The sequence below is a fragment of the Narcine bancroftii genome, chromosome 13 (assembly GCF_036971445.1).
Source record: "Narcine bancroftii isolate sNarBan1 chromosome 13, sNarBan1.hap1, whole genome shotgun sequence".
Lineage (NCBI taxonomy): Eukaryota > Metazoa > Chordata > Chondrichthyes > Torpediniformes > Narcinidae > Narcine > Narcine bancroftii.
In genome coordinates, this window is record NC_091481.1 from 78637528 (window position 1) to 78651401 (window position 13874).

The following is a 13874-nucleotide window of genomic DNA, read 5'->3' on the forward strand; positions in this document are numbered from 1 at the left end:
ATAGATTCTGAATGGTGGGAGGAAACCAGAAACCCACGCAGACATGGGGAGATCGTACAAACTCCTTACAGTCAGCGCTGGATTCGAACTGGGGTTGCTGGCTACATATTAGCGTTGCACTAACCGTGCACCCTGAGCAGAAGTGTCCTCAACCAGAGATAGCTCCAGGGCATCGATCGGAACCAGACCTGGGTTTGAATCCCACGCTGTCTGCAAGGAGTTTGTATATTCTCCCCGTGTCTGTGTGGGTTTTCCCCGGGGGCTTTGGTTTCCTCACCGTTCAAAACATACCGGAGTGGGGGTGTAGGTTGGGCGTAAATGGGCAGCAGGGGCTTGTGGGCTGAATTGGTCTGTAACAGTGCTGTATGTCTAAATTTAATTTAAAAAAAACTCACACAGGTGCACCTGGAGACCAGATGAGCCATGGTTTCACAACATATGAAAGATGGTGCCTTATCCTGTGACCTTTGCTTCAGAGTTTCATTGGGAGTTGGCATGATATCAGAGCTGGAGACCTTAGAGTAAGTCTCTCTCTTATTGTTGGGTGTGTCTGGCAATGCTAGCGGAGCCTCTTTGTCTGCCTTTATGGCAGGCAACGTTGAACTATTTCATGTAGTACATAATAAAGGAACCTCGCCCACTGAATCTGTTTTGCCGTAACTGCAACGTGATCTGAATCAGGGCGGCACAGTTAGAGTAGTGTTTAGCACAACGCCATTACAGCGTCAGCGATCGGGACCAGGGTTCAAATCCTGCGGTGTCTGTAAGATTGTACGTTCTCCCCACGTCTGTGTGGGTTTCATCAGGGTGCTCTGGTTTCCTCCCACTGTTCGAAATATACTGGGGCTATAGGTCAATTGGGTGGCATGGGCTCATGGGTGTTACCGTGTTGTATGTCTGGATTGCGGAGGACCAAATGACCTCCCTGTCTGGAACCTAGTCGGAGGTCGCATCACCTGCCACAAGGTTGGACTCTTCCCACCCATTAAGAATACATCTTTCCGCTGGTTCGTTTGAATGATGTAGTGTCATCATGGGTCAGACACCCAGCTCAGAGGCATATAAATTATAACAAATGCTCTCTCCGCCTCTTGGTCCAAGCCACAAACAGCACCCCACGTCGGGTCACTACTGCGGAGTCATGAGTAAGGTGTGCACCACACTTAGTGGAACTGCAATAGATCAGTGCCTGCAGAGAGCCGCACCCTCATTAGTACAGGGAATCGGGAGACTGTTTGGAAGTCCCTACATGTGAGTCTGTACATGTGTGGGAGAGTGAGGTAGGGTAAGTAGCTGCTGGTGTCGAAGACCCTTGTGCCCGCTTACACCATTATAGAATTTAAGTCTAGTACCGTGTAGAGGGTAGGCGGCCACCAGTAGAGAAGTCCCACCTGGATCCGAAGTGAATACCTATATACCAGTAGTTATTAGTTGAGTGATTAAGTACCATTTGATGTCTTCCCCTGTTTCATTCTCATGTGTAAAGTTACCCTTGATTGTGAGACTTTTGTCTACTTGTCTCTCTGTGAATCCACCAAACCCGATACTTTCCCAAAACAATGTACAAATTAAATGAAAATCACACTGTTCATTTTTTTCTCACTTAAGAAGGGCCATGGATACATTGGGAGGCAGTTCAGCAAACGATTACAAGGTTGATGCCTGGAATGAAGGGATTGACTTATGAGGAAAATTCAGCAGGTTGCACTGATACTCACCGGAGTCTTGAAGAATGAGAAACGTTCTTATTGAATCATACGTATATTTCTGAGTTGGCTTGACAAGGGGGATGCTGAGAGGATGTTTCTTTTCCCTCAGAAGAAATTAAGAACCAACCAGGAGCAGTTTCAGAGTAGGGCAAAAGGAATTTCTCCTCTCAGTTGCAAAGTCTTTACCTGTACTCAAGTTTTGCACTGTAGACCAGAGATCGCTGTTTCGTCGGGTTGTATTGGTGCAATCGGAAGACAAATATACTTGAATTTGAGAACTGTGGAAATTGAGTCACAGAATATATTCATGCTGAGATAGGTTTTTTTGTCTACAAGGTTACAAGAGACAATAAGGAACATGTTACTGAGACATGATCAGATCAAGGCATAGTCTTATTAAACGGTGGAGCCAGATTGTGGGACGGCATGTTTCAATGTCTCTCCCATTTCTTAAGTTCCAGTACACATCCAGTGTAACAAGTTAATAGTAGCGTTCCAGTCGTAATTTTATGGAAACAATAAGCATGGGACAGCACTGAGATTCACTCCTGTACATCCCAATCTCTGTGCTTAGGCTCAGGTCAAGGTAAGAAAAGGCACTTTTAATAAAAAAAAAGTTCAACTTTATTTATGGAGCAAAAACTGCCCTGCAATATTACAAAACTTTCAAGAAACTGCAAAACGCAGAAGACTCTCACAAAGTTATTACTGCATTCAAACCTGACTGAAGAAACAACTTGTGCATGGACTGAATGCTGAAGAGTTGAGGGTCATTTTGGGGGGGAAAAAAAAATCTCTTCGCATATTGAGATCTATCTTTTGAAAGACAGGCACTGTTACATAACATTCCCTTATGTGTGCATTGTACTGTGAATGCCAACCATGTATTTCATAACTGACAATGTGACTAAACAGTAACACCTTTAGCCCAGAGTTCATTGCAAAGCCTGGAAATACCTGAGAAATATGTTTTTAGACAAAAGTTTAACAAACTGTTCTCAGAGAATGATACAACTATCAAGTTGATCAAGACCATAAGCACAGAGTTCATTATGGTACCCAAGAAAGACAGAATTTCCCAAGGCCTCTCTTCTTTAAATAAGCAATATAATCATTACCTGGTTGTGTGGTACAATTATGTGATCTTTCAGCTATTACAGGGTGAAGAACTGGTTTTGCAGAAAATTCTCCTGGCAGCCTTTGTCACAACAATCCTCTCACCTCCGGTCATCAATGAAGTTCATTGGAATGAGGACAGAGTTCTTTCAATGTCACACACTGGCTTGTTCAGTGACAATTGCATAATTGCCAAGTTCTCAAAAGGGATCCAACAGTAAAAAAAAATATTGATATTACTTTGCTGGCAATGCTCAAAAAGGCAGGAGAAACTCAGCAGGTCACACAGCATCGATAGAAACAATGTTTCGGAGAAGGGCTCAGGCCCAAAATGATGGTCACCCTTTGCCTCCCGTAGATGTTGCGTGATCTGCTGAGTTTTTCTGTGTACGCTATAATCCCGTCATCTGGAGACTATCCTGTTTAACTTGTTACTTTGCTGGCCCAAATTCCTGCAGTCTCTCGACTCCACTATGGGTTTTCCAAGGCCATCAGGCTTGCTTGAAGTGTCTGGAATCCTGAGTTAACCATCATTTCAATTATTTATTTGAAAGCAATCCAGAATCCTGAACAACACTGCTTCAGGTGCAACAATAATTTCCTAATATTTCTGCTGGAGATGTGATTTTTTTTTCATTAAGACAAATGGACATCGCGAATAACCTTCCTCTCTGCAAAGATGGCGACTCCTGCGAGAATACCTCCGAAAGGAAACCAGCTGTGTGGCATGCTTCAGGCCTCAAGTATGACCATCATCCGTTGGTAATTATGCAAATCATAAATTCATGTTCCTGGGACTCATCATCTGAACATTTCCAGCCTCGTATTCTTCCAATCCTAAGCCAGTTCACACCTAGGATGTGTTAGCCTTGAAACAACCCTGTGCATGGAGGGCTGAACTGACAAGAGGCAAAGAACTTTTGATGGTTGCTAACCAGAGAGAGAAGTTTTAGAAGTTCAAGAGAGAGAGGGCGGCACGGTTAGAGTAGCGGTCAGCACAATGCTGTTACAGTGCCAGCAATTTGGACCGGGGTGTCAATGCTCTCCCTGTGTCTGAGTGGGTTTCCTCCAGATGCTCTGTTTCCTCCCACCAAAATGTACCAGGGTTGGAGGTCAATTGGGTGTAATTGGGCGGCACAGGCTCATGGGCCAAAAGGGCCTGTTACCGTGTTGTATGTTTAAATACAATTTTTAAAAAAAGATATTTAAACCATGGGGCTATTATTATAATCAGCACATGAGCATTGGAAAAATGATCATCTCTGACAGTTCAGTTCTCCCTAGGCACTGGGGAATGCAGTCTATACATTTGGTTGAGTCGCTGGAATGGAACTTGAAGTTGACTCTGAGGTGAAAAAAAAGGTCTGAATGAGTTGCAGCCAGCAATGACAGCTGAAGGAGTTGGCACACTGGAGGACTGAGGTCGGATGGACCCAAACGGACTTCAGCAGAGCTGCTCATTGATGCCTTGGCGTTTTAAGGAAAACAAAGGGACTGGCAGTCTTGTTGTTCGAGGTGGTATTTAATCAAATACGAATGTCAAAAGCATGATCCTGCAAAGAATAGGGAGCATGGGCTAGGAAAAAGGTGAGATGACGAGTTTACTGCTTAATATTAATCAATGCACTAAGATTAATTACTCTACAGCTGGAATGGTAAACATCAGTAAATAGCTTGCCACGCTGTAGGCCTCAGTGATGTAGATGGGTATTTTCTAGCATGGATATCAAGGGGTAGGTATGTGACCTTTATAGGGACACTGAAATTATCTAATTTCAAGCAACAGGAACGTGACCAGATAGATTGTTCTGAAGTAGATCTACATGAGGGACAGGTTTCACTGATAAACTGTATCTGTGAAAACCCATACAGCTGCATTTGCTTGGATATTTATGATCCAATTTGTCTAAATGATGTCACTTTCTTTTACATGGTAACATGGATTGGTTGTTCTAAGCATCGCTGCTTGCAGGCGGTTACTTTTATTGGCCGTGAAGACTAGGGCACCCTATTCGCATCTGATCTTCCTCATTTAGGCCCAATGCAGTCCACAATCCCATTACTTTTGAGCCCATCGAAGAAGAAGAAGTTGTTGTGAGGAGGGTCTCGCCGGGATAAGGCCTGCAAAGAACACACACATTCACTGTGAGCTATTCCCTCTGTACTTGCAACAGCAGAAAGAGTAGCAAATTGGAGTCACATTTCCAGTCACAACCTTCCTCTGAAACTTATGATGCTCCAGAGAGGGTCTGCACTGCTCTCCATTTACTACACCACAAATCCAGCAGTGGGCAAAAGGAGGCAACCATGGCTGACTCAAACTTTTAAGGTTTAACTGATGTCATAGCCTAGTACAGGGGTGGGTAAACTCTGGCTCTCGAGTCACATGTGGCTCTCTGAGATATAATGTGCGCAATACCATATATTGGATTGTGTAGGATAATTCAAACTAATATTTTCACCTTAAAATTGTGGTCGTCCCATATAAAGGGTCTAAACTCCGTACCTTGATGACGAAGTCGCAACACTGCCGCCATCTTCCTGCCGGCTCCGATACAATATTGCGCACGTCCTATTAGTTATTCGCAAAGTCCCGGTAAACAGGGTTGGCGTCAAGAGGGGGATTGACCCCCAAACGAGGTATTGTGACCTACCCCCCCCACCACTAGCGTCACTAACCTCCACACAATATAAGCAGAGCATTTGTCTGTTAAATGGGAAGGAGGGGGAAAGTTTATGGTAGACAGCACCACTTCCACCCCCGAGTGAGTTTTCGAACGTCAGATTGTGCCCCCTGTGGCAACCCTAATGCCCCCCCACAGCTAAGACTTTTCTGACGCCGACCCTGTCTGTACAGGCTTTAAACAGCCTCTATAGGAGCCGACAGTGGTTTATTTTAAAATTTCCAAATAAAATTTAAACCTTTAAATGATAAATTGTGATTTGCTTTTAACAGCATCCACTGGTTAGTGGTAAGTGCCATATTTTATTTTTATGGGGGGCGACTTATACAAAGGGTATCGCTCAAAACCACATTCTGGGTGGAATTTCTGGGGATCATCCTTTACAGAGTCGTCCTATACCCCGGAACAGAAGGTGTGTTGTCTGAGACAGGAAATGTACAAGCTGCTGTTTACAATTGTGTGATTGTTGCAGCACTCATACAACTTTAAGTTTATCCTATGTGGCTCATACATTAGCAAGTTTGGCCACCCCTGGCCTCGCACAATAGCACAGAACTAAGCTTTACCAGATATATTCAATGGCATCACACAGAAGAGATTACTACTCTTTAAGTACAGTAGAATCCCTATTATCCGGAATTCAATCATCCAGAAACACAAATAACTAAATAAATAACATTTAAAATAAGAAAATATAAAATTTTAAATAAAAGTTTAAAATTGTAAAATAAATATTCTCCGAGTTGAAGATGGGAGCAAATATTCGTGTCCCGTCTGCAGCAGCTGTTTGAATAGTTTCAATAAAGTTGTGCTTGAATAAAATGGTGTCGTCCAGGATGAAGGGCCAGTTGATTCCACTCCCCGCTGGGGCGACTCTCTCAACGTGTCTCCCTATCCCTGCCGAGTAAGAATCTTTATCTTTATTCGTATTAGGTATATTAGCAAGGCAAGCTCTCCACTGGCCACTGAGACAGAGGTGCACCAAAGAAGTGGTACAAGGACTGCCTAAAGAAATCTCTTGGTGCCTGCCACATTGACCACCGCCAGTGGGCTGATCTCGCCTCAAACCGTGCATCTTGGCGCCTCGCAGTTTGGCGGGCAGCAACCTCCTTTGAAGAAGACCGCAGAGCCCACCTCACTGACAAAAGACGAAGGAGGAAAAACCCAACCCCAACCAACCAATTTTCCCTTGCAACCGCTGCAACCGTGTCTGCCTGTCCCGCATCGGACTTGTCAGCCACCAACGAGCCTGCAGCTGACGTGGACATTACCCCTCCATAAATCTTCGTCCGCGAAGCCAAGCCAAAGAATCCGTAAACGTGGGGGAGGGGGTTCATTATGACGGTGGCACGGTTAGCGCCATGTTGTTGCAGCGCTAGCAACCAGGGATCAAATTTAAATTTTGTTTAGTTATGGGAATTACCTGATTAAAGTGAACTTTATACAATTAAATACCACAACACTTTTTTTTCCAAATTACAATGTGTCTTTTAAACTGTGTATTCTTTTTTTTTTATTTTTTATTTATTTTTTCACACCATAAATCACATTAGCCATGATATACACTATTTTTTTTTTTTAAACTGTGTATTCTTAATGCGGGTATATTAGTTAGGCATTGTATCAGTCAACCGGAAAATTTGCATATGCGGTATCTACAGTCCCCATAGGTGCCAGACCATGGTGACTGGATTTGGATTTGGAGATCTTAGCTTAGTCTAGAATTACAGCTCCTTGTTGGATGGAACATTATTGCTTCACATTATTGTTAGGATACAATGCAGCTCCTGGGGAAGAACCTAACTCCAGAAATCATCTGCTTCTCTCTCCAACATTTCTTTCTCTTCTTACCCACAACCAAAAAGATACCAGATGCAGAACCACCAACTGAGTAATTCAGGAAGACTGTATTCTTGGTCAAATTAATGGACAGTGACTATGGAAAGGTAAAAACCTGCAATTCAGGGACTAAATGAAGTAACGCCCCAAATAAGTAATGCCTGAAGGCAACTCGGTCTAGCACAAAAATACATCTTTGAAGTATCTGATCTTCTCTCCATTAGCTATGCAAAACATACGGTTTGGGTGGCACAGGCAGCACCACGCCTTTACAGCGCCAGCGATCGGGACCTGGGTTCGAACTCTGCGCTGTCTGCAAGGAGTTTGCATGTTCTCCCCGTACCTGCGTGGGTTTTCCCCCGGGGGCTCCGGTTTCTTCCCACCATTCAAAATGATTCGGAGGTGAAGGTGAATTGGGTATAAATTGGGCGGCACGAACTCGTGGGCCGAAATGGCCTGTTCTGTGCTGTATGTCTAAATTTAAATTTAAAATGCAATTGAGGGTCAAGTACATCATTTTGGGGATTTAAGCTGTGTTCTGGCCACTAAATGTGTGTAGGCTATTGGCAGAAGTTCTTACAAAAACCTGATTGCTTTAATGGTCACTTATCTCCCAGTTCATAAAATGGCAGATTCCACATCGACCAGCTGGGTTAGAAAATTAACTCAAGCTTTGGGTCATTAATCATGAATATAAAATGATGTAGAGATAGAGTAGACCAATGGTTCTCAACTTTTTTTCCCCCTTCCCACTCACACACCACCTTGAGTAATCCCTTACAGAGCACTTAAAGTTGTGTGTGAGTGGGGAAAAAAAATGGTTGAGAAGCACTGGGGTAGAATGAAGGGAACTTTCCCCCACATCAGAGGTCGATAAAACTGGAGGTCACAGGTTTCAGGTAAGAGCAAAGAGATTTAGAGGGGTCATGTGGGGGACCTTCTTCCACTCCAGAATGGGAGTATCTGAAATACATTTTGAGAGAGGGAGAGAGAGAGAGAGAGAGAGAGAGAGAGAGAGTGGTTGCCACTGACAGCACCCAAGAAGGGTTCAGATGAGTACTTGAAACACTTGGGCACAGAGGGCTGTGAACCAAGCACGGGTTGATGGGAGTAATATGGAAGAGTGCCCTCTGGTCAGCATGGATGCTTCCAAACTGTACCAGCTATGATTCTATCATTCTGCCAAGCAGCATATATTTATTGTGGGCAAGTGCACAACCAACTACTTGATGAGCGAAATCCAGAGGCTTGAGAACACCTCACACCAGGTCATTGCAGACAACAGTTCATCTTTGCACCTCACTTGATCTTCCTCCTGCCTATTTCACTTTTTCTTAAATACATCCAAACTTGCCATGGCTACATCCATTACCATTGCGAGCCCCGTGTGTGTGAGATAAATGACCAGCGTACCTTTACAATTTCCTGGCTGAGCACTCCGCCCACAACAGCACACACCGGCGCCAACTCGGAGAAACAGGAGCTAAGGGGGAAGCAGAGATAAGGTTGATAAATATAATGCAGAGGGATTGCCTAGTCGTGGAAATAACTAAAAAAAAAGAAGGTTGATTTTTCTTCTTGTCAGTTTTGATGACGTCCTGAGATTTCAAAGCTATCAGGAATTCTTTACTAATCTTAATGTGCGAACCTGTATTCAGAGGTTTTGCAGCTTTGTCACAGCTAAGCCTTTCGCCAGTGGCCCGCATGTGACAGAGGTGATACAGCTGCAATTCTTTCCCTCAATGCCATGATCATTTAAGCAGTAATCACTGAGGTCACCTTATTAAATGCCTTTTGGAAATGCAAATACACTATTGACACCCAACATTACATCATCAAAGAGCACAAATAAATTTGTCAAACACCATTTCCTTTCACAAAATTATACTTGACTGAAATATGATCTACTGATTGTCCTGCTTCTATTTCCTTAATAATGAACTGCAACATTATCTATTGACGCAAGGCTGACAGGCTTCATACTTTCTGAACCCTCGTTTCTGAATAGGGCTTCTCAATCTGCTACAAATGGCTTCCTCCCGAGTTTTGTCTTCCCACCCCTCAACATGATCACCCCAAGTAATCCTCTCCATTAGTTACTCGTTCCTCAGATGGGAAATTTATTTATTTGTCCACTTATTGCAATTCTGATGGGGGAAAGAGAAAAACATCAGTGCGCTTCCTTTATGAGTGTTGATGTTAATTCTGGATCCTGACATGGAAAGAGCCTTATAATATCAGGGATGCAGTAAAATCCCCGTTTTCCGGAATTCAAGTAACCGGCCCCCAAAAAATTGTGGGGGTAAATAACAGGAAGGTGTAAAATTGCCCCCGCCACCAAAAAAAAGGTTAGTTCTCCATTCACGCAAAAGATAATCTCGAGCAAGTGGGAAATTCACTTATCCGGCGTCTACCAATCTCCATAGGTGCTGGATACCAGAGGTTTTATTGTATCCTCTGTCCAGGGTCAGAACTAGAAAAGGATGGAACATCCCTCCCGGTGCAGTGTTCAAACTGAGGCCCATGTAAAGGATCAACCCACAGAGGGGCCCCAACTCACCTGGTGAACTCATCTGTGAGCAGATGGCTCTTCACTCCCAAGGAATCCAGCAGGTGGTCCCGCAGCTGAAGCAGCAGACTAGAATCATCTCCGTAGCTGTCGGGCGATGGGTCGCGGGCGTTCACGCTTCGGAATTTCAGCAGAACTGACAAGAGAAAGTGACACAAGCTCTGATGAAAGCCACCACTCGCGCAGGCTGCCCAAAAAATGGCTTCGGGGGAATGTGGGCCGACAGGAGGGAAAGGGAAAGAATTCTTCACGATTGTTAAACTGCCACTCTCTCCCAGCCACGAGGCCCATCCCCAGAAAAGCAGGAGTAAAACACGCAAGTCTGTAGACACCGTGATTGAGGTAAAAGCAAAATCCTGGAGAAAGTCAGCAGGTTGAACATTATTATAGCAAAGATAAAAGATTCATAGCCGACGTTTTGGCCTTGAGCCCCTTCATCAGGATATGAGCAAACTGTGGCCAGGCACCTGAATGAACAGTGGTGGTGGTGGGGGGGAGGAGCAGAGTCCCAGAGGCAGGAAGTAATAGGTGGATAAGGGAGGGAGGGCACACCAGCAAACAGGGGGAGGGGGAAGGGGGGGGGATCAGATCTCCACCCCCTTCTTTCTCCATTCACAGAGCCACCTCCCCTTCCCAGTTTGCTGGTGTGTACTCTAACCATTGTCCACCTATTATCTCCTGCCTGTGCTCCACCCCCTGCCCCTCCCCTCCACCATTTTATTCAGGCACCCAATTACATTTTGCTCATAAGTTGATGAAGGGCTCAAGCCTGAAATGTTGGTTACCTATCTTTATCTTTGCTATATAAAGGACACAGTTTGACCCGCTGAGGTTCTCCAACATCGTGTTTTTACACCCTCAGAAAATATTTTTATTTAAAAAGCAATGGAACTACACCTTTGAATCATCATTCATGTACAACCACTTAAAGATTATTCATGATACAATGTGTGCACATGGATGAGTCATGATCCAGGGGAAAGGTGAAATTAAAAATGTTATGGATGGATTGTTTCAACTGGAATATCTATTCCTTTGTTGAAAAGAATCATGGGTCATTAAACTACAAATTGAGATGCTTAACTTTGCTCGATGATATTCCCAGAGATCAATGGCTCCGTTATAACATGATCATTGGGGTCCATAAAATCTCACTGTGGAAAAAGCAGGGTCACGCTAAACAATAAATTGCTGTTAGAAACATAGAAGATAGGAGCAGGAGTAGGTCATTCGGCCCTTCGAGCCTCCTCCGCCATTCAATGAGATCATGGCTGGCTTAAAGTTCAGTACCCCGTCCCCGCCTTCTCTCCGTAACCCCTAATTCCCTTATACTGAAGAAATACATCTAATTCCCTCATATATATATATATATATATTCAATGAACCTACCTCTACTGCCCTCTGTGGCAATGAATTCCACAGATTCACCACCCTCTGGGTAAAGAAATTCCTCCTCATCTCGGTCCTAAATGGTTTGCCTATTATCCTCGAACCATGGCTCCAGGAAACCATTGGAAACATCCCGTCTGCATCCATTCTGTCCAGTCCTGCCAGAATTTTATAGGTCTCTATGAGATCCCCTCTCAATCTTCTGAACTCCAGCGAGTACAATCCCAATTTGCGCAATCTCTCCTCATAAGTCATTCCTGCAATTCCAGGTATCAGCCTGGTGAATCGCCTCTGCACTCCTTCCATTGCAAGAACATCCTTCCTTAGATCAGGTGACCAAAACTGCACACAATACTCCAGGTGGGGTCTCACCAAGGCCCTGTACAGCTGCAGTAAGGTATCCTTGTTCCTAGACTCAAACCCTCTTGATATGAAGGCCCACCTACCATTTGCCTTTTTAACCTCCTGCTCTACCTGTTGTTACACAGTGGAAATTAAAACACAAATTAATTTTTAGTAAACCATTATGATCCAGTACTTGTGTATGAAGTATAAACATGTTTGCGTCTGTGTTTGGAACTGCCCGACATCCCTGCTCCTGCCAGGAGCCCGACGGCCCCCCCAACCCCCGCTCCTGCTGGGAGCCCAATGTCCCCTGCTCCTGCCGGGACCCAACACCCAAGTCCAATGACTCATCACGTTAAATCAGTGTTTAAACATAGAAGAGAGGAGCAGGAGTAGGTCATTCGACCCTTCGAGCCTGCTCCGCCATTCAACGAGATCATGGCTGATCTTAAAGTTCAGTACCCCGTCCCCGCCTTCTCTCCGTAACCTTTAATACCCTTATACTGTACCAAGATTTAGAAATAGACAGCTAGGGTGGTGGAGGTTCCATTATGGAATCAATACACTCCCGGAACAAAGTTTCTTTCCCTTCATAGTAACTGCAGCCCACTCCATAGAATTTACTCATAGTCTCCCAGTTCCTCAAAATAAAAGAGCTGTCAAGAACCCATGGAGTAAAACCCCTGGTATCCGGAATTCAAGCAACCACCAAAAAAATTGAGGAAAATAAATAAGATTTTAAAAAATAAAATAGATTAAAAATATACTTAAGTTTATAATTGTAGATGTTTTATGAAGTAACACATAAACCTTTGGTGAAGATAGGAGCAAATATTTAGCCAGCGGAGTGAGTGCCTTGATTGTGCTTTGCTCATAGCAGCTGTTTCAATAAAGTTCAAACGGCTTTGGCGTCACACAGGATGAAGAACTGCTCGCCGTTGGGATCATTCTAAAGTGTCTCCTTATCCCTGCTTAGTAAGCGTCGCCCTGGTCGCTTTATCTCTAAACTTTTTTTTGGGGGGGGGGGGAATTATCTATAATGTTATTGTTCACCTTTTGGGCAGCTCCGTGGAGGGGGAGGAACCTGCAGATGCAGTGACGGTTAAATGTTTTCAAAGAATGTGACTGAAAATAAAGTTAAATGCTTTGTTTATATATTCATGCAAGTGAAGTTTGTTCACTGTAAGTACAGTCTAGTATTTTCATCTTTTATTTATTCTTAATGCAGGTGTAATAGGCATTCTAAGAGTACGACTCAAGCAACTGAAAAATACACTTATCCAGCATCTATCAATCCCCATAGGTGCCAGATACGAGGTGTTTTACTGCATAAAGGTTACAGAATAGTGGCAAGTCACTAGATCCCAGCCTATCTGCAATACCATTTACTGGGACAGGGATCAATCATATCACAAGAAAGGCTGCCCCTTTGCACACAACTGTATGCCCATACCAGAGAGGAGATTGAGAAATATTTGTAGACAGTTTTTTTTAGCCTTATTTGGCCAAGGAGCTTACTTTTTTTCCTTTCACAGAGAGTGTACAACAATGAGATTGGGCATGGAACAAAGTGTTTAGGATTGATTGTCTGGCTGTGGAGGCTGGAGGCGAAGCCATGGACATTCCAGGGGTGGGGGGAGAGAGACTCTTTGTTGCTTCTTTCTCTGACCATAAGGGGATCTGGGCAATTTCTGCTGATGGCAAATCTTTGCCTTACAGTAGACTAAAAAGAAATTTCATGTAAAGTTATATTTTTCCATTTTATTGGGGACAGATGAACCAGTGGGTCTTTTACTGCAAGTATTTTTTGCTTGTTTGGAAGTTCTGCCCTTTAGATTTGCAATGTGAGTGAGGCTACCTTGTTCCACTTGCCACCAGCCAGGCGCTCCAACCTTTCAGTCAAGCTTTCATTCTCACAAACCCCAAGTGTACTCCTACTCAAATCCAGACAGCAAATTAACAAACTCCCACAAGGCCTGAATCAGATATACCTAATTTTTTTAATGATCCACAGTAGCTGTAATATTTAGAGGTCTGTTACTTCCCCCTCAAGACTTTTATGTTAAAAATAATCTCCAACACTCCAAATGTATATTGTACATGTAGGTGGTTGCATTCTTGCGAACACAAGGACAGCTATTAATGTTGAGTACAAACATCATGCAAAAATGACAGTTTCACTGTTACTCCTCCAGCCAACCGCGTCTCTTGTTGTCCTTTATC

At 43.8% G+C, this 13874-nt stretch overlaps 1 protein-coding gene across 1 annotated transcript in view; it reads right to left on the reverse strand.

The window, feature by feature from the left end:
* Positions 1-2309: 2309 nt before the first annotated feature.
* sae1 (SUMO1 activating enzyme subunit 1) overlaps positions 2310-13874 on the reverse strand; it is a 123000-nt gene continuing 111435 nt past the window's right edge. Inside the window, exons 7-9 of the mRNA XM_069907933.1 lie at positions 9909-10053; positions 8762-8831; positions 2310-4946 (exon numbers count right to left, since the gene is read on the reverse strand). Coding sequence (XP_069764034.1) covers positions 4854-4946; positions 8762-8831; positions 9909-10053 — 308 coding nt within the window. The 3' untranslated portion in view covers positions 2310-4853. The remainder of the gene's footprint in view (positions 4947-8761; positions 8832-9908; positions 10054-13874) is intronic.